Source organism: Lycorma delicatula, chromosome 13, assembly GCF_047948215.1.
Source record: "Lycorma delicatula isolate Av1 chromosome 13, ASM4794821v1, whole genome shotgun sequence".
NCBI classification, from domain to species: domain Eukaryota; kingdom Metazoa; phylum Arthropoda; class Insecta; order Hemiptera; family Fulgoridae; genus Lycorma; species Lycorma delicatula.
Window position 1 is genome coordinate 44,449,405 of NC_134467.1, and position 22,732 is coordinate 44,472,136.

A 22,732-nucleotide genomic window follows, 5' to 3' on the forward strand; every position below is an offset into this window, starting at 1 on the left:
GGAATGTGTTCAACTATTAACATAGATAAAGAAAATAGACCATAAAATAAACCTAACACCAAATATGAACACAACAAAAAAATTCCACTTGAAAATATAAATAAAATCAAAAATAACACGCTGTGCGATTCAGTTTGTCCAAGGTTAAGTGGTCTGAGATGCTAAACTAAATGTTTTTAATAATACAACACACTCATTTCACCTCAAAATCATTACAGAATACTTAAACTACTCAAATGGATATAACACAAATTTGTTATATACAATCCACTCCAAAACGCTTTTCATAAAACAACAGCAATGGTTAACCTCTAATCTTGATTTGTAGTAAATAGTTCGTGGTACAGCCTTGAAAAAAAATCTAAAAGAGAATTTCAATATTTCCATCGAGTTAAAATATTTTCTATATTATTTATCCTGTTTATCATATTGAAAATTTTGTGAAAAAATTAAACCAAATTTATCTATGGAAATCAAAATAAACAGATGGATGTTATAATTTCTAGAGTCCAAATTAATATGCTAAATAAATTTTTTTCTATGTAGTGTTTTTTCAGGAAATTTCTGTTGTACTTTACAGATGTCTCTCTCATCAAAATAATGAAAAGGTTTTTATAAATATAGTTCTAGAAGTTATGGCTAGGAAATAGCCATAATTACTTTTTTATGGCTAGGAAATTTTTATTTTCAAGTTATGGCTAGGAAAAAATTTTTGTTCTAAAGATCAAAGAATGCTAAACTAAAACTCTAAGATGAATTACTGAGCAAAATTAGTAGTTTTATACACAATTTTACATAATGAAAAATTGAAAAAAAAAAATTGTTCCCAGAACATACCTCCAGTAGTTTTCAAAAAAATTATTCTAAAACTGAGTGCATGAATCCACACATCCATATTTTGTTAGGGTCTAGCTTTTTAAGGTTTTTAACTTTCCTTCTAAAGTTAACATATTTGAAAAACTTATTTTTACATGGATGTAAAATGTTTTATTCATAATTTTAAGAAAAAAGTAAAAGGAAGTAAAAGGAAGTAAAAGGAATCAAAATCTTCAGACTTCAAAAAAAAAAAAAGAAGAAGCCATTACACAAATAATTTTAATCTAGAATTTTATTACCAAATAAAATCTCTCGAGATCGCATTTTTTACAAAAGTTCTTTTTATTTTTTTCCACATTTTTTTTTTCTGTATTAAATTATGATGTTATTTCTGTTATTTATTTTTATACATTTTTATTTTCAGCTATCAACACCGGGTACTTTCCATTGTAAACTTTTACCGACTTTATACATTTCTTCTAAACTAGTCTGTACTTTACTTTCACATTCTAACTGTTGGTATAATTCATATAATTGTAACGCTGCTCTAGCATCTTCGATGGAATCGTGAGTTTCTGACTGGATTTTCATACCTATAACATAAATCAGATAAAAAAATTTTTCATTGCAAAATAAGCTATACCAAAAATATATAAAGTATAAATTCATAAAATAAAATAATATATTCATAAAATATATTCAGGAAAGGATGAAATACAAGGGATGCAAGTGAACTAATAAGAACTACTGGTGGCATATATTTTACTTCACTTTATTATTTTCTACATTGCACTTCAATGCACAACAAGCGTTTCAATTCATTTAAAGAAAACCTGTAGGAATTATACCAGGCAGACAGACAGTTTTGAGCTATGTAGTACTGAGAACATGGTGGTGGGGATAGTTCTGGTCCTCACAAAACACTATTTCAATAACAATGGAGCCGTGGAACATGCAACATCAGATTTCGTGTATGACAGTTTTGTTAGAAGTGGTAAGACTATGCAGCGAGTCTTTCATATTAAATTCAATCTTGGTCGGCATGGAGCTATTCAGAGTTCTAACAGAATCCTAAAATGGGTGGAACATTTAAGATCAACTGGAAACATTATGAATAAGAACCATAAAAAGCCTGGAAACGCAGCGTAATGACATCGGAAAACATACAAAGGGTAAGGACAGCGCTAGTCAGAAGCCCAGGATGGTCAGCTAGATGACATACTAGTGAGTTAGCGATCAATTGTGAATCTGTTAGATGAATGTTACATAAAGAATTAAGTTTTCATCCGTACAAAATTCTTATAGTGCGCTAAAAGTGACAGAATTTGCTGCACACGAGGACTTTGCTTACAGAATGCAAGTGATTTTGGGATTGAATGAAAATGTAAAATTAGTGATGAGTGATGAAACTCATTTTCAACTGACGGGACCTTATATAAGCATAATCTGCATTACTAGGCTCCTGAACATCCACACATTCACCAGTGTCCTCTGCACTCTCAACAAGTAACAGTCTGGTACGTTGTTGGCTATTTTGGAGTTAGTGAACCACATTTTTTTTGAGGAAAGTGGTGTTAATGTCACTGTTAATTTGGCTTGAAATACTCTTCAGCCCAGAACTGCGAAGCAAAGGATTACTTTAAAAATATGTTTGGTTCAGCGGGATGGTGCTACAATACACACCGCAAATGATTCAATGGCAGTTCTTCGAACACGTTTCCTATACACATCATCTCACATTTTGGGGAATGTTCCGTAGCCTCCAAGATCTCCCGATTTATCAGTCTATTACTATTTTCTCCAGGGGTATCTTAAAAACCGTTCCTACAATCACAAACCCTGCAATTTGGACGAGTTAAAGAATGCCATAATTCAAGAAATTGCTACAATTTTTCCAGAGATATATGCCCGCATAATGAAGGATTTCAAAAAGCGACTTGAGAACTGCATTCAAATTGACGGATGTCACCTGAAGGACATAATTTTCCATAAATAAGGTGAACATAATTACATTCAAATGGCATGTATTGAGCTTTAATTTCATATCAATAAACATAATTTAATTTTAAAATTAACAGAGTACTGCTTATTTAAAAACTGTCCATCTCCTGTGCGTCACCAGTATATAGTGTCATTATATCTTTTTTTCACATGTTTCTGCAATAGTGAAATGTAAAAATTCCATAATTTCATAAATAAATTAAATAAAATTTAAGGTTTAATTTTATTTAAAAACAGAATGATATTTGTTGTTCAAATATCTATTAAAAACAAAATTGTGATAGGGGCGATAACATTTTTTTCTAAATACCTGTTTCAGAGTCTTGATAAAATTAACATTTTTCTTTTACACTACACCTTTTTATTAAAAGAATCAGAGAATGTAATACAGTTCAATAAATGATTTGAAAAAAAAGTTTGTGAAGGAAAGAATAATTTTTATCAAAATGAGTAGGGATCTTGACCATCTATTAAGAAAATATAGTCGTCGCTTCATGTAACTGTAGAATGCAATGTATGCATTGGTTGTACACATCACAGTAGGCTACTGCTGTGAAGTGATTCTACCTACACTAACAAACGAATAAAGATTACTTTCAGAACTTGATGTAATACGGTATATATAAAACTAAATTTTTTATTAGATATGACTCTTCAAAGATAAACCATTTAGCAATACAAATTCACAGGAAAACAGACCTAAACTCTAAGCCTGCAACCAAAGATAGATTTTAATTTAAATACCGATCCTACTACAAAGCGCATTTTATAAAATCATATTTGAGTAAAAACAAGAACTCTATAATCAACCATTGCAATCTTATAAACAAAATAAGACAAAAATTATAGTATTAACTCTGAATCATATTTTCCTTCTATCTCTGACACTGCTGTATCCGATCTGTTGAAAAAATACTTTAAATAAATCTCAATTTTTCAAACTTTTTTTTAGTGTTATAAAACACAATCTATCTAATCAACCATATGCCAACAAATATACCTAAATGAAAAAGGCATAAGCAAGTTATTAAATATTTTTTATTATGAAATTTTATAACACCGTTAAATTCTACAGTAAATGTTGAAAGTGACCAACATTTTCCTGAATACATGTTTCCATTCTTTTCACTGTTCTTTATAACCAGTTTTATAGTTTTTAATTGGATATTTAAAACAGCTTTTTTATTATTGATTTTCATTTATTCTAATAATCGTAGTTTGTTGCTAGACTTTTTTTTTTTCAGGTAATCCCAAAGAAAAAATCTGCAGTATCAAATCTAGAGATTTCAGTGGCAAAAAGCCACAATCACGATCGATGACATGATCACCATAGAATTTTTTAATGAAAGAAGCAGATGTTAAATTTGCATAATGTGATGTTATGACATTTGTAACACAGGTAGTTACAATCTACGAGATGTGACTATTATATAACAAGACTAATGCTACTACAGAACTGTGCATGTGCCAAATTTGTATGACCAACAGTTGTGTAGCATGAAGCCTTCTCTTTCAATTGTTAACACTCCAGTTTCTGTAGACATATTAGTCTGGTCATGACCTTTGTTTGGATAAAATCTGATTTTTTTGGTTTGCTGAAAAAATGAGAAGTGTTTTATTAGAGCAAAGAATTGTTAAGTTTCATATGAAACTTGGAAAAACCGCTACTGAAACTTATCTTTTATTAAAAAAAAAAGTATACGACAATGAATGTTTATCACGTGCATGGTTTTGTGAGTGGTTTAAGCGTTTCCAAGATGGCCAAGAAGATGCTGAAGATGAAGTTCACCCAAGTCGCCTTTCCACATCAAAAACAGATAAAAATATTGAAAAAATCGGTAACCTGATCTGATCTGACTATAAGGTAACTATTCTTGGTATTTCTAAAACTGTAGGAATTGACGAAGAATGTATAAGGCAAATTTTACATAACAATTTTAAAATGCAAAAACTGTGTGCAAAAATGGTGCCTAAAATTCCCACAGTCGAACAAAAAGAAGCTCGTGAAAATGTTTGTTCTGACACTTTGAATGCCGTTGAAAATGACGCAAACTTCTTGGAAAGAATGATAACACGTGATGAATCTTGGTTTTTTACTTATGATACAGAAACTTAACCGAGAGCTAAAAAAGCTGTAATGAACAAAGCAATAATGATTGTTTTTTTTTTATATTCATGGGATTGTTTACCTTCATTGGGTTCCTGAAGGTCAAACTATTAATCAACATTACCACCTTGAAGTCCTTGCTCAATTAAATGAAAAAATAAGAAAAAACCGACCAGAATTGTGGAAGAACAAGTCAAGGGTTCTTTATCAGGGCAATGCACCGGCTCACACTGCACTGTCTATCAAGACGTTTCTAGCCAGATATAAGATCTCAGTATTAGACCATCCGCCTTATTCGCCTGACCTGGCACCATGAGACTTACTTGTTTCCCAAGGTCAAATTTGCATTAAAAGGAACAAGATTTAAGACCACTGAAGCTGTGAAGGAGAAGGCGTATATCATATCATGAAAGAGCTCATAGAAGAAGACTTCCAGGACTGTTTGGAACAATGGAAAATTCACATGGAGCGTTGAAGGGATAGAGGAGGGGTGTGCATATTGAACGGGATAATAACTAAATATGTATAAATTGAAAATAAAATATTTTACAGCATTAGTTTCGTTTGAGCCACACCTCATACTTCTTCCAAGAGTGCAATGAGTTTTAATGGAATATTCTGATATCATTCTGCATTAATGATGTACTAAAATCAAATTAATTTTTTTTTGCGATATTGTACATCAGACGCTCATCTTCTGCAAGGATAACGGTTTTGAATGATACTTGGGAAGGTTTACAGGACTCCAAATCCTACTGTCTATATAGCAATCCAAATGGACCATGCCTTGTCAAAAGAAAAATAGCAAGGCTGTAACATAAATCCTCAGACAAATCAGCAAAACCAATCAATCACTTTTTTAGGGTCAACAAGTCAATAAACGTTTTTAATTCAATATGGTTGTTTAACAGTTTTGTCACCCGATAAACTACTGATTTCAGCATATGTGTCTGCATTCAACATAGTCTTCAACTCTTTTGTGAAAGATTCACTAACAGAATCTTTCTCTCTGAATTTAGTCATTGGTCTCAATACTGATTGTCTTATTAGGAACTGCTTGCTTAAGTACTTGTGGTGAAAAGATTCTTGCACTGCAGCCACCGATCACGTACTGAAGTACAGCTTGTAAACAAAAACCCATTCCTTTTGAGAAAATTCCAACTTTCCACTAACAATGTACTGAGTGTTCTGATAGCTTTGTTACGGTTAGTACTGGTAGTAATCTACTGCTTTAGTGCAATTGTTAGATGTTGGATGAATCCATTCCAGTAAAACGTGGGGAAGTAGAGAAGTCAATTCAAATTTTATGGAAGGCTGATTGATAGATAGGTTGCATTTTATGGAACACTCTGTACTTAAAGAAATACATACTATATAAAACAATGAAAAATCCAAAATTGATATTTCTGACTCTTTTATATGTGTATATATATTTTATACAAAATATATCCTAAATCTGGCTATTAAAACACTTATTAAACAAATACATAATCTTATCTTACCCAAATAATGCCACGCTAGAAATCTTAATGAAACCATACGTTGATGAGGCAGATGAAACAAATGAACTGTGTCAATAACTTGATCTGATGGTACTATTAGATTGATTACTCTGGAAAAACAAATAAAAAATTTCTTTAAAAAAATAATCAATCGATACAATAAATACAAGAATGTATGGGTGTGTATGTGTTCGTACAGATATTAAGGAACTCAAGAACCGCTGTTGCTGATTTGAATCGATTTTTATTGTGTTTTGGCATAAATTTACTGAATGTCACATGAGAGGTGTTGACTAAATTATGAGGTGCAGTTCAGAAGTAAGGGCTGATCAGTAACAAATGAGAACAGTTGAAAAACTGATAGATTTATTAACGGTTTCAAAATCTTACATATTTACTTATTTTTCTATGTAATCACCACTCCATTCCAAACACTTTTGATATTATGAAACAAGCTTCTTCAAACTGACTCATAAAATTTCGCTACATGGGATTGTAGCCACTTTTCCACTAACAATGTGGTGGTTGCATTGCCAACAAACCATCATGCAGATGCGTGAACCAATCAGCGTTAACAATCGCTACTTATAACTTTTCAGCCCTTACTTTTAAACTGATAAGGTGCAGAAATTATTTCTGAAAGAGATAGCTCCACGACTAATTACATGATACCTTGTAAATTCAATTATTTCTGTAAACTGTTAAGAGACATTTCATTGTCAAAAAATTTACTTAATTCATTCTATTCCTATTAGAAGTATAATTTATTTGGACTCTCTCAAAAAATTCATGATATAAAAATGGGGTGTCAGATCGTTGTTTGGCACCCTTAAATATAAATCATATAGACGGATTGTATTAAAATTATTAATTCATTCTTGCATTTATATTTATTAATGTACAATCTTATATTTATTAATGCACAATATCCACCTCTACTAAATCTGACATTAGAACTGTTTTCATATACCTCATCGCTTCACTTTGGCTTACAAGAAAGGATCTTAATATGCTTTCATAACCATTTTCAACAAATTAAACTATTAAAAAAATGTTACATCAATTTAATTAAAATACTATAAAAATATTTTCTTTTACAGAAACAACATTGTTTTTATATGAATTTTTAAATGATACTAATTTAAATAATCACACGTTTGCTACATCCTGTTTAATGCAAATATAATTATGTGCTCAAATAATTTTTATTAGCATTTCCTGAATTATGAATTTTTTTATATCTAGTACATTAATGTACTAATTTTCCTTAACATCATGTCATACATTAATATTTTAAATAATCAATATGGGCTTAATCAAATCTATTTTTTTATTTTACAATTAACTGTGTATTTTGTGATGCTACACTGATCTGAGTTTTTACCAGTTTCCCTTGATCCATCTAGGCATTCCCTTTTTGTCTATAAAATACCATATCTACCCATTACTGACATTGTCTGTATATTAATAAGTAACAATTGGAGTACAAGATTAATTTTTAATTTTATCTTTATGTTCCATAGAAAACTAAATAAAGAAAAGAGGATTTTGCTCCCAATGGCTTTATTTATTTCAATTTGTACCCATTATCTAGATACATGTCCATTTGACTGTGTTTCCCGACTGTTTACAGGATTATGGATGAATGACACAACATATTTTGAAAAATTAACTTTATATAGATATAACAATTTAAACCATTAGAAACTTAGCAATTTCTGCTATTCCTACACAACAAAAGACTAACCAGTTTTTTGGCCATGAAGAAAAATAACATTTTGGCACTTATTTGCTTACGATTCTATTTAGAAATCAAGAACCTGCATCATTTTTAATGAGAAATATTTTTGATTTGTATTTCAGAAGATATCTTAGTAAAAAATGTTTAGCTAAGGATTTTTTTTTACGATTAATTCATTATATAAGCTTCAAAGCTTATATATAAGCTCACGCATGAGAATATGAAATAGAAATTTTGTAGTGTATGAAAAATCCCATGCCTAACATTCAATCCTGGGACCTCTGGATAAAAGACCAAGATGCTATCCATACTATCAGCATCTATTTAAGAAAATGCACTACCACCCTATTAAAATAAAATAAAATAATAAAATATTAGGGTGGCACACACTGCCACGCTAATATCCTTTTATTAAAATACATTCTCAGGTGTCATAATATTATAAGCAACACACAGCTATATTAAATAGAATAATAATCAAAAAAGAAGAAACAGCAAAATTTACCATGTTAAAAAACTAGTCCTGGTATGAAACACTAAGAAAGTAAAGAACTGCAAAAAATTAAAGATGACAGTCACAAAAATTATACTCTTCAATTTACCAAGGTAATTAAAAAATAAAATGTACTTAAATCTTGTCCACCTGAAGTAAAAAGGTTTGATTGTGTGCGTTTGTGCACATGCGTGCGTGCGTCCGTCCACTCACTCACTCACTCTCTCTCTCTCTCTCACTCACTGACGCACTCTCTCTCTGCATGTGTGCGTGCGTGTGCTCACACATGAAACAAGATTTTATAAATCAAAATGGCACTGAAATAAACTCCATTAATCCTAAATATTACACACTATATATAAATATTAATGCACCTGAAATCATTTCGTAATCCATGTCCTACAAATTTAACTCCATTATCAATAAGATATCGCAATTTAAGATAAGTTGACTTAAGCGTAGTTAAATGCTTTGAACTGCAAGTTGCATCCAGATCACCCGGTTTAATACCAGAAAACTGTGTTAAGTAATCAACAACTTCTTCTTGAGTTGATATGTAATCATCGATGAATGGCGTACCTTTTGACGATCCTTGTCTATGTAATGGGAAAAAATAAAACAATTTAATATTATAAGTTAACATATTGCGGTGTTATTTATGAGAAATTTGTACAAATGTTACATTTATTACAATGTATTGCTACACCATAATAAGTTTAATAAACGAAGTATAATGATTTAATTCCTAGAATAAGCAGTAGGTGAATCGGTTCAAATCATATAAATGATCATGTTTTTACACACTTCAAACTAATAAGCATGTACACCTCAAGCCGATGGAGTAATTTTTTTAAATATAAGATCTGTCGGTTGACTTCAACATAAAAATGAGAAATCAAAATTTAGTACATCATATTAGCATTAAACTTTGTATGAAAATTAGTAAAAAGCTGCTATTCAAACGTTGGGAAATGTTGAAAGTAGTGTACAATATAGATGCTCTGAAGTCAAATGCTTTTGAAATAGTATAAGAGACGTAAGAAATGTGATTATCAATCCCACAATTGCGTGGGATTAATCAATCCCACAACTGCGTGATTAATGATCACTTGTGAATAAAATAATTGAGCTATGGTCTGAAAGCGGATTATCCATGATAAAAATGCAGAAAGCAATTTTTATACTAGCTATGAAGTCATCAACCAAAAAAAAAATAATTGATCATTCTGCTTAATCATATAACTTATTCTCTTGTGATTTCTAGCCATTCACCGCATTTAAGAATGCGTTAAGAGATAAAAATCTTCTGACACTGTTAATACCAAAGCACTATGTGATAAAGAACAGAAGAGTACTGTAGAAAAAAGAGCTCGAGACCTGAAATGGGAACGCCATCTAAATCAGCATATAAATGCAAAAAGCTTTTCAAATGTGACAACTGCTACTAATGTTCAGTTCTGAACATGATTTTTAACAGTACATTTCAAAAACTTAATTGTCATACCTCATATTAAAATATTTGTATTTTTTTCATTATATTTATCTTTTACTAGTTTGACCACAGTTCTACTATTGTTGCAGCAGCATAGCTACAAAGGTAAGATACAGCAACTGGAAAAAATTTTTAAGTGTCGGGTTTTGGAAATGTCAACGTTTCAAGACACCCATAATTCAAAGAAATAAAAAAAAGTTATAGACAGTTCTGAAAGATATATGTGTGTACGTACATGAGTCAGGCTGTATTTTGATTTAATTGGGTCAACAACATAACCTCTTGAAAAATAGCTCATAAATGTTTAATGTGAGGCACTGATAGCATTACATTTTAATGGGCAAAATTAAAAAACCAGGAAGAAGTAGTTTTTACCATTTTTAATTTCTGACTTTTTAATGATCATAAAAAATGAGCTTTAGTAACATGAAAATACTAAAGTTATTTAAAATTCCAAAGTCAAACAGATTTAGCAGTGAAGGCAAACGTAACATTATTTCTAAATATACTTATATCTAAATAATACAACAAAATTAATATTTACAAAGCCAAATGTGTAAAGAGCCAGGGAATGACCAGTGGATGAAGGCTAATAATTGAAGCTATTCAAAGAAAATTTTATGAAAGATTTTTATTCATATTGTTGGCATTATCAAAACCTCGTATCTTAACTTTTTTCAATTTCTTTCTACATCATTTTTGTTGTTATAAAAATAAGCCTGAACAGATTACACTTAGTCATATCTCAATAACATGAACGAGTCAAAAAGAACTGATCTCACTTTTTTCCCTCATATCTCAATCGATCAAAATGAACGATCCATGAACCTTGTATCTCAAAAATAGAGAAATATATTTCCCCATCAAATTATGTTCAGATTATCGAGGAAGCATCTAAATGTTTTAAAAACAGCCCTTATAAAATAAATTATATTGATCATGAAATTTTTACAGATTTTCCTTCTTTCTTTTTCCTGTTTAGCCTTTGGCAATTAATTTTCAGATAATACTTCAGAGGATGATACGTATGAGTGTAAATGATTGAATGTCTTGTACAGTCTCATTTCTGTACCATTTCTGAGACGTGTGGTTAATTGAAACCCAACCACCAAAGAACACCGGTATCCACGATCTAATATTCAAATCAGTGTTAAAATAACTGACTTTACTAGACATCCAGGGTTTTTTTTTTTCACCCCGAAACCGGTTATCCATTTAAGTATACTCGGTCTGGGAGAGTGTCCTTATACTCTAAGGGGGCCTTCCTGCCCACCGGCTATAATTCCGGCACGGCAGGTCGGACCCCCGCGGCCGGATCTTTCATTACTTTTATTGCTTGCCTGCCTCCAATCCCCAGGTAGGTAGCCAGGTCCAGCAAAGCTGTCCCCAGCCCCGCCCCAGGGACTGGGTCTCGGTCTTTTAGTATGCCTGCTTCAAACCCCGCAGCCGGGGAGCCCGTCCCGGCTATGCCGTTACGGACCCCAAGACATCCAGGGTCTAAAACTGGAAATCCTTACATTACTGACATTAGAACTTTAAAATATGATGTTTCTATTGGAATCCAGTAGAAACTTGATTTTGATGACAACCGGTCTTTACTACTGAGACAAATGGTAATGAACAATGTAGGAGAAAATTGTATAAACTGTATAAATTTCTTTTGTCAATTACATACGATAAATACAAGCGCTTGCAAGAGCTGAAATATGTCCTTCATAAAGATTACCATAGACTATAAATCACTGATGAATGAGAAAATTCAAACCACTAAACAAAACTTAATTTGATTTTTTAAGTTTTTGTATTTATTTCAACATTATAAAGTATTTATTATTTTGAATGACAGATTTAAAAAAACTTTTTATTCTGTTTGTTTCCTAATGCAAGTTAACAGGTCATAAAACGTTATTTTTGCCTAGTAGAACTTTAATTTATTTTATTTTTACTTTTTATAGGAAGAGCTAGTAAGGTTAGTGTGAGTTTACTAACAAACTGTAGTCCAGTTCGAGAATATAATTTATAACTATTTAATGACACTGTAATACTGGTAGTTATTTTTTTATTTTTCCAGTTTTAATCTTGAAACTGTGAAAATGACAAATAAAATATTACTTTAATTTTTGCTTGTTCTTATAGTTGTTCGGCATTCAATAATAATTTTTATTATTAGGCCTACATTTTTTTAACATTGATCAAAACTAGTTTGCCTACAATTTTGTATTCTTTTATATTAAAGTTGTTATTAAGAAATTAAGAGATTTTTTTTGTTTGGAACTGTTAAATTCAAATTTTCCATAAATGATTAATTAACTAAATTTTAGTGTTGTAATTGTGTAACTTATGTGAAAAATATTTTCTTCTGTTGCTGATTTTTTAATGTTAAAATTACGTAGTGCATTTATACGGTTTAAGATAATTTAGTAATATTTTTTATACTTTCTGTATAACTTTAGTATAGAGTATAACTTTAGTAATTAATAAATTTTATACTTTAACTCTTAACTTACTTTATTTCATGACCTCATATATCATTACAATCAAGCATCGTTTAGTAACAAAAACTTGTATTTTACATTTATTATATAGATTAGAAAAATATTAGATTTATCGGTAATTATTATATACGTCAGTTGTAATCCATTTCAGTATTCATTAGACACCATAACATATCAAGATTTCACAAAAAGTTAAGTATTTAATACGTTTTTTAGTCTCCTGAAAAAATAGTTTTGGAGTTACCAAGTTTTGACTTAATGCTGACGATATGTCATTACACCTAGAAGTAAGATCCTTGTAAAATTTCATACAGATCAAAGAATTCATTACGTTTTTACTTACTTCACAAAGGAAATAATAAAAGATAGAAATATCAGAAATTACAGATGAAAAAAATTAAATATATTAGAAAAATATTACATATATACTACAAACAAGATTTCAGTTTGATAAACCATCAGACAGTGTTTGGGGGAGACATTCTTATAAAATCTGCAACAGATAGCAGCACTTTTGTAATAAATTAATATGCAATTACTTTAGTATTTTTATATTTAAATTTTACTATGCTGTAAAATCATTTCAATCATTTCAACTATAAATCATTTCAATCGTGACTGAGGATGCGGGATCCACGAAAGTACTTTCATTGTAAAATTAAGGTTAGATATGCCTTATCTCAATATTCTGTACTACATGGTTTATTTAACATAATTTAACAGTACAGAGGAAAAATATTCAACTTAAAAAATTAATTTCGGTAAATTATATATATATGACCTATGACATCATTATACCACAGAATTAAATCGCTAATTTCAGCATGCTTAAATTAAAAAAAATTATTTTCTTTTGAATTCACATATAGGTGGATGAAATATAAGCAACAATTTTATTCTGAAGCCCCTGGAGTTGGAGTAGGGTGATTTAACCTTGAGGTGATGTTTATGGAGATATTACGTCACAGTTGCTAGGCTGGGAGCATCACTGAATTGATAGAACAGTCTATAAAAGGAAGAACAAGGAGGTACATCGATCAATTAAGCAACATATAATAATCAGATTCCTGAAGGTCTGCACAGCAGAATTTTTCAGAGATTACGTGACCAATTCAAGGAATCCACCATCTCACAGCCGTGTATTTTTGGCATTAGACTTTCTCTTAAGATAGAGATAGAGAGGAAAACAAGATTCATGCATCAATTCTAACAGAATATTTCTATTTGCCTTTGTGAAGATAACTTTCATCTTATTCTAATCTATTAAAGGTGCATGGTGGCTGGGTTTAATGGGAATTTAAACAAGAGGTTAGATTACATACATGCTAATTTTTCCCTTTCAACTTGGATTATCTAAAGAAATAATGTTTTATTTTAATCAAAGGCTGGTTTTATTTATGTTATATTTTATAAACATATTTTCTAATAGGGTTTTGTAAGTATAGCCCTCTGATTTCACTTTATTTATTATTAAAAGATTATTAAGTAAAAGATTTAAATATTTTTTTGTGAACAGGGTTTTTGAGAACTTTCTGTTAATTTATTTAAACAACCTTTCAGAATAGCCCTAAAAAGAAACAAACAACATTAAAAAAAAATTGAAAAGGTTATCAAAATATTAAAACAAAAAAAAAACACATTATATGTATATTCATTCCATAATACAAACCCACGTATACAAGAAATCCGAGCAACAGACATATGTGATGGTTTTATTGTTGCTAATTTTCCGTCACTCCTTAATTCTGATTCTTCTTGATTTAATGTAACAAATTCAGCATCCATTGCGACTAAATCACCTGAAATTACAAAATAGTGGCAATTTATATTCTACTCATACTGAATTGTACTCAATATTTATACTAAAACATCTTTTTTAACTATTTAATTTTGAGCATCTGAGAGGCATTACAATTTCAACCAAAAACTAAAATTTTTCTATAGCATTTGATTTTTATAATAAACAATCCACTTAATCTAAAAGAATATAAATTCAAATAAACATTATTAAGTATTATACATAATACTTTGATCACTTTAATTATTATGTTGTTCTTTATTGTTTAAAACGCATGGTCTAGAATTATTGTTTTTCATCTTGGACAAATCAAAATAATACAGAATTCTTTATACACTTAACCCAATTTTCACCCGTGGACACAAAATATGAAATTCAATCGTCTGCTTGATCTAACTTGACAATTGTTGTATCAATAATAAAAAATATAAGTACAGTAGAATTCCATTAGTCTGGCATCCAACAGTCCGGAATGCCTGATAGTCCGGCATCGCTTCGGAAAATTGTAAAAATTTTGGTTTTCTCCAAAAGTGTGTCTTTAAAGCAAATAAAAACACTTGAGAGTTATTCGGAAGTTTTCAGGGTAGTTCAGGATCATCCGGAAGCGCTCTGTATTGTTCGGAAACAATTAGCGGCCGGCTAGTCTCAGCTGTCACAATAAATTCAGGTGCAGTGCAGCTCCGTTAATGAATCATGAAGCGTCTTCGCCATTTTTTTTGTGGGTTGTTGTTTTGTGTCCTTTCACATCGCAGTAAACGTAACTTTTGAAACTGTTTATAAAAAAAGTGATTTTCGTTCTAACTGTACAGCGACCATGTTTTCAAAACCTAAGCCTTCGAGTTCAAATGGAGAGAAACGAAGACACGTAACACTGACTCTCAATCAGAAACTAGAAATCATCAAACGGCTAGAAAAAGGCGAGAATAGAAATGTTTTAATGAATGAGTTTAATATTGGCTCATCAACTATTTACGACATTAAAAAACAAAAAGATGAACTAATGAAGTTTGCTTCTCAATCGGTAACAACTGAAAAATTGGCTTCTAGACAAACATTAAAAAACCAAAACTGGAACAGCTAGATAGTGTATTGTTCAAATGGTTTAGTGCAGTACGTTCTGAAGGAAAGCCGGTAACAGGGCTTCTAATCGACGAGAATGAGCCTGTTGAACGAGAACTAACCGATGAGGACATTATCAACATTGTAGTAAACCCTCAGCCTTCTCAAAATCTTGAAGAAAGTGACTCAGATGCTGAAACGGAAGAAAAAGAAAAAATCAGCTGGGCAGAAGCTGCAGAATCACTAAATAATTTTATCTCTTTTGCTGAGGCTAGTACTAGCTACAGTGCTTCAGAAATTATTGATTTCCATATCATTAGAAATAAATTTTATACTAAACGCCAAAAGTCAAGAAAACAAAAAGACATTCGTGACTTTTTTAAATCTAAGTGAAATATGTTTTACAGTACGTGTACATACATTATATGAAATGTAAAATAAACTTTGTTGTATGTATTTGCATACTGTATTTGTAGTTTAATTATTAACCTAATTGTTCTTATAATTACCGCCCGATAGACCGGAATTTTCGGTAGTCCGGCACCGAGCCGGTCCTGAACGTGCCGGATTATCGGACTTCTACTGTACATAGTTGCATCAGATTTCATGCAACTCTTTAAATTGTTCAAAACAAAAAAAATAAGATTTTTTCTTTAGATATAAATATGAGGGTCTGTCCAGAAAATAACTGAATTTTATTTTTTTAATCTTTATTATTAATTTTACAGATTATTGGTCCTTGTCCACTTCAAAGTACTCTCCTCCCCTATCCACACACTTTTCCCAGTGGTGTTTCCACTTCGCGAAGCAGTCCTGGAGAGCTTCATTTGAAATGGCTTTTAAAGTCCATGATGAATTTGCTTTAATGTCATAAATAGTCTCAAAACGACATCCTTTTAACACCGATTTTAATTTTGGAAATAAGAAAAAATCACAAGAAGCCAGGTCTGGCAAATATGGAGGCTGAAGGAACACAGTCGTCTGATTTTTGACAAAACTAACAAATTGACAAAGCAGATTTTGCAGGCACAGTGTCGTGGTGAAGGAACCATGAGTTGTCTCGCCGCAACTCTGATCACTTTTTGCAGATTTTTTTATGTAACTGTTGTAAAATGCCTTGACAGTATGCACAGTTCACTGTTTCACCCTGAGGCAAGAATTTAAAATGTATAATATCATAATCTACAAAAACAGAGAGCATCACTTTGACATTGGATCAAGACTGACGTGCTTTCTTCAGGCATGGAGATTCTTTGCCTATTAATTGTGATGACTGAACTTTTGTTTCAAGGTGCCATGCTGAAAACCCGGCATTCATCTCCTGTTACGATCCTTTGCATAAAGGGTATCATCGTCCTCTTGTTCAAGAAGTTAGCGATAAACATCCAGTTGATGTTCTTTCTGCTGTTCGGTCATCAAACGAGGAACAAACTTTGCTGTAATTTGATGCATATTTAATTTTTCAGTCAAAATGTCATAGTATGATCCGATCGAGATCCTAACCTCTTCTGCAAGTTCTCTGACAATCAATTGGCGATTTGCATGCACTAGACCATTGATTTTCTGAACACGGGTGTCATCAGTTAAAATCGAAGGCGATTCTGGTTGAGGATCATCTTCAGTGGACTGATGACCACATTAAAATCATGAAAACCATTCGTAACATTGCATACGACCTAGAGCATCATCTCTGTAAGCTTACTTCAAAAGTTGAAACGTTTCTGTGAAAGTTTTCCCCAGTCACATGGAAAATTTTACATTGTATCTTTGTTTCCAAAAATCGCTAGTAACACTTAAACATGTTGCACTCAAATAACACAAAAACTAAATGGAATATCAACAATCCAAAAACACATGGTTAAAAAGGAGGTTTTGCAGAACACAATGCTGTCAACTGCATGTCACTAAATATCTCCATTGGTGTGTAATAAAAACTGTTCAGTTATTTTCTGAAGAAACCTTGAATATGTTATAAACATTGTTCTTCTACTCCATTCTAAATATATTAAATAAAAAGCAATAGATCAAATAACTCATTTACTGAACCACTGAAATATCTATTTATGCTATAACAAGTCTTGTAAGTCTAATTCATTAAATCCAAAAATATTTTCATTCACGAACTGCAGGAGCTAGTAGAGAATATCAAACAACTGAGAGAGACTGTATATTATCAAATCACTCCATAACATACAGCCATTAAGGAAACTCAATACAGTAATAGCTGACTCACTTGCGAAAACTCTACATGCAGACCTTAAGTACCACTTGTAAAAAAATTATGTTTGTTTGGGAATTAAAGGAATACAATTTGATCAACTGCCAACTATTCTGTGAGGTCATCTTGTAAAATGTTACATGTCACTCTACTTTTAGAAGGATAAAAACGATTGATTGATGAGCACAAAACTGAAAAAATGCACACAGTATTGACATTTAACTAAGCAGTATGTTTAAAAGCCTAAGAATATTCCGGCAGAATAATAATAGAAATAAGATAAGAATCAATTTCTTCAAGGCATTCAAATAAATGTAAAAACTGAAAATAGTTTAAATAGTGGATGAATGCTCGTTCATCTAACAAAAGGATTTCAGCAGGAACTATTAATCTGATAAGTAATGGATATAATGTTTTGAGGTTGCAAAAATATTTTACTGATGGAATTCTTCTAATCTGATACCAGATTAATGTCAAAAGTTAATATTTTTTTTTTTACAGTGAAGAAACTTAGAAATCAACCCAAGACAAAAGATGCTCATAAAGATGATCCGAAAATACATGTTCTCAATCTATAGGTTGTACAAAGGGTTACTTGAACGGTTCAAAAGTGGGAGATTGAGCAAAAAATTGAAATTGAAGCTGAAATTTTAAAATGCTCTTTGTATCTAATTGTTATTAAGACACTGTAACAAAGACAAATGCTATTTAAGACATAAATTTATTTATTAACATACCTGGACCAGGTGTTTCATCAGCAGTAAGTGGCGTAAATGTGATACCCTTTCCGCTCCGAGCTAATGAAATATCTTCAGATAATACATCGGCTGTAATCGGATTTGATTCAGAAGAAGTTGGTGCTTCTAATGTCCTATCCATCCAATATAATATACATGGTACTTTCCAGTCTAATGAAAACCAAACTGCTTCTTGACCAGTGACTGGTGCAATGCTAATAATTAAAAAAAAAAAAAAAACTATAATTTTGATACACAAGAAGAAATGTTATTGTACGGGGCAAATGTCATCTGTATTTCAATGAGTTTGAGATGCTAATGCAAAATTCTACATTCAACCTAATAAAAGTGATGAGAATCATCACTTTACTCATTCTTGTCCTTACTATATTTGGTACATACTACTTGATTCTTTTGAGCATGTTACTTTCAGGTATGATTTACATCTAGCATAAAATTTATCTACATTTACAAGGGTGAGCTAAGTTTCTGGCCTCATAAAGAAAACATTTTTTGGGGTATTTTATTTTTATTTTTTAATATAATCTCTACAGACTAATACATTTTAGTGGTGCTGTAATTTAGTTATACCATTTTTATAATGCGATTAATCGAGCTCCTCAAAATACCCATTTACAGCATCTATAACGTCTCTTAAATCTTAAGTTGCTCTTAAATTGCCCACCAAGCAATTTTTTAAGGTTAGAAATAGGTGGTAGTCTATGGGCGCTAAATCTGGCGAATGAGCAAGGAATTCAAAATTTAGTTCACCAATTTTAGCCACTGTGAGAATGAACGAATGTGTTGGTGCACTATCATGGTGAAACACAAGATTTTTTTTCACTACATGTGGTCATTTTTTTTTTAACTTCGACATTCAAATGCTGCAGTAAGTTTGCACGGTACTCACCATTGATAATTTTACCTTTTTCAATGTAATCAATAAAGACAATCCCTTTTGCATTCCAGAAAACAGTCACCATTACCTTTGTCGGCTGACAAAGTTGTCTTTGCCTTCATTGGGGTAAGTTCACCTGTCCCCCTGTTTTGACTGTTGTTTACTTTCAGGAGTATAGTGGTGGACCCAAGTCTCATCCATTGCTTATGTGGCAATATCAAGCAAAAAAAAATTGAAAAAAATTATTATATACAAAATTTACTAATTGTTAATTTAATTGTTATTTTTGCATACTTAAATTACTTGACATCGTCTCTGCCAAAATTCAAGCACTTGTATCGTCACACTTTTAAAATAACGACACCATCAAAGAACCCATTCATTCATTGCCTCCATCCATGAGTTCATCACTGAAGTATTATCATTTTGAAGTATTGAGTAGCCAGTCAATTCTACAATTTTGTGAACAGATGGAATAAATTTTTGTGAGGATGGAATAAATCGCCACTTAAAAACTTATTTAGTATACCCTTTGTGCGAGCAGTGGCATGAGACCATTGTCATGAAAAAAAACAATCCCTCCTCAGAGTTTATGTTTAATGTTTTAATAAATGTTTAATGTTTTATGTTTATCACTCTCCTAAGTTCTGTCAATGTTTGATAATAAATGTCAACGATTATTGTCATACCCAGCTTCATAAAGTAGTTATTACTTCACAAAGGAGTTAACAAAATCCTTTACGGCCCTAAAACTTGACAGGCATCATTCTTTTGTTCAAATCTGTTTATTTGAATTTTTTGGACTTGTTTGATGAATTCATGTATGTGCATCCACTATTTGGACTGTACTTTTGTTTTAATATTGATAAACCGAATCCATATCTTGTCCCCAATAAATAAATTCATTTCCTTTATTCCGATATTGCCGAAAATAAGTCAATACCAGTCCCATTATGGTTTTGTGGGCATTTATACATTACTTCAGTATCCATCACGCACAGAACTTATGAAAAAAAACCAATCATCTGTAATAATTCCATAAGGGTGGACTTTGAAATTTAAGGCCAATTTTTATTACTGAGTTCAGTAACTGTGAAGTGACATTTATCACCACTACTTGAGTGGTACAGAGCAAAATGGTGATTGACTGTATGTACGAAGATACTTAAACTTTGTTGATGTCTACTCCACATGCATCTATGTTGCTAAGTAAAGTGGTTTATTTGTTTGTGTACAGAAATCGAGGATAATTTATAAAACGCCTACATACAATATATACAATAAATACTTGTGTATTTAACAAAGATTAAATCGTTATAATTAATCTCAAATTACTAATAATAATACAGCTAAAGATACATTTCACATTACAGTTCTACATAATTTAAAAAATCTAATGAATAACAATAAATTCCTAAAATATAAAACTAAATGTATGATACACAAAACTTACCTAAAATCATTGAAGATATACCATTGTGAAATGTTTTGTCCAGAAGCACGTACATGATAAGCTGTATTAACATTTATTATAGCAACAAGATTCTTTTTCTCTTCATGCACGTAACAAACAACAGCACACAGATCGTAAACAACAGTTTGCTGACCAGCAGTCTTTAAGTTAATAAAAGAAAACAAAGAAAAAAGATATCATCTATATTTAATGCATATTCAACAATAAAATTAACATGATAAAACAGTAACAAAACATACAAAATTAATAATTTTAATTTTTTTTTGGAGTTATCAGTCATGTACTGATTTGATGCTATTCTTCATTCCGGTGCTAATCTTTTAACCTCAATCTATTAACTAAATCTCATGTTCTCAGTTGCCCGTTTTATAAATTCCTATGTCTTCCTTTTTTAATTTTTTTTTATCGTTACAACGAATTAAATTATACTTTATGATCAAATTAACTGAACTCGTGTCTTAATATGTAGGCTCTACTAACCCGGTAAGCAAATTTACAAGATTCTCCTATAAATTTCTCTCCTCTTCTATTCAACATAAAAAAATTTAAGAAAATTCAATTTGAAAGAATTCTTGAAAAAATGTTTGTGGAGTGTAGGACTTTTAGCAAATATGATTTACAAAAAAAACAATTGAGGTTGACTTTGAAATGTAGTGTTACAGGACAATGTTGAAAATTAAAAGGGTTAATAAAATATGAAATGAAGAGTTTTTAAGGAATACTGGTATGTATTTATTGTTATAAGAGAATATCAGTCCAAAAATAAAAACAGAGTAAAACAAAAGTAAAGAATGTGACACATAGGAGTATAATAACAATGAGAATGATGTAATATGGCATTATGAATTTCTGTGATGATTTTGTCATCACAAAATTGTATTTTGTTACAAAATACTTTTTATAACAGTTAGAACATCAATTTTATTCATTTTTCAGAAAATATCAAAACTTATTCACATTATTCGATCGCCACAAACAAGCAACTAAACATGCACATATAAAACTTTGAGGCATGTAATCTAAAGGATCATCCTTTACAAATATCATAGTCATTCGATCATACTTGTATCAATTCTGTGTCAGGCTGAGAACTTTCCGAATGGTCATAATACACCAGAAATGGAAGAATACTGTTACTAAGATAGCAAAATTACAAAGGATGGATGAAATAATATATGCATCAAAAATAGATTCTATAAATGTGAAACACGAAACGGTAGGAAAAACAGAAAGGAAAAGAATTTCAGTACTTGAAAGTGGTGTTACAGGAGGATGTTGAAAATTAGGTGGATTGTTAAATTTTAAATATAGTGGCAGTCTTAAGTTCAAGAGGAGATTAAAGAAATTTCTGGCAGAATTTAAGAAAGAGATATAAAGAGACAGAACTAGATTGCTAAGTAATATATTAAGATATTCAGATTTACTTAGTTTGGTGATGGAGTGACGTGTAGAAGGTAAAAGCTGTAAAAGTTTGGAATGCGTGAAACAGATATTTAAATATCCAGACTGTGGTAAATATCCTGAGGCTTACTGATTAAAATAGAAGTAAAAGGAATGGAAAATAACATCAAACTAAACTAATGAGTGAAAGTTAATATATCTAAGTTATGTGATTTCATCTATTAAAACGTTAAGATATGAAATAAAAATTCTATTACATTTTTGTTTGAATTAAAGTAAAATAAAACATATTTACTTTATTAAACTAATAGTCCTTTTTATGTTTTATTTATATAAATATATATATATAATAAATATATATAAATTTGTTGTGTAAAGAGAGAGTTTGTGATAATGGATGTAACACCTAGGAAGAGGTGATGGAGTGATGTGTAGAAGGTAAAAGCTGTAAAAGTTTGGAATGCGTGAAACAGATATTTAGATGTCCAGACTGTGGTAAA

At 30.9% G+C, this 22,732-nt stretch overlaps 1 protein-coding gene across 2 annotated transcripts in view; it reads right to left on the minus strand.

The window, feature by feature from the left end:
• Positions 1–1,090: 1,090 nt before the first annotated feature.
• PAN2 (PAN2-PAN3 deadenylation complex catalytic subunit PAN2) overlaps positions 1,091–22,732 on the minus strand; it is an 81,993-nt gene continuing 60,351 nt past the window's right edge. For both annotated transcript variants that reach the window (XM_075380887.1, XM_075380888.1), the window contains exons 16-21: positions 20,811–20,971; positions 18,460–18,674; positions 14,317–14,446; positions 9,035–9,256; positions 6,427–6,536; positions 1,091–1,409 (exon numbers count right to left, since the gene is read on the minus strand). In XM_075380887.1, the coding sequence (XP_075237002.1) occupies positions 1,237–1,409; positions 6,427–6,536; positions 9,035–9,256; positions 14,317–14,446; positions 18,460–18,674; positions 20,811–20,971 (1,011 nt within the window). In that variant the 3' untranslated portion in view covers positions 1,091–1,236. The remainder of the gene's footprint in view (positions 1,410–6,426; positions 6,537–9,034; positions 9,257–14,316; positions 14,447–18,459; positions 18,675–20,810; positions 20,972–22,732) is intronic.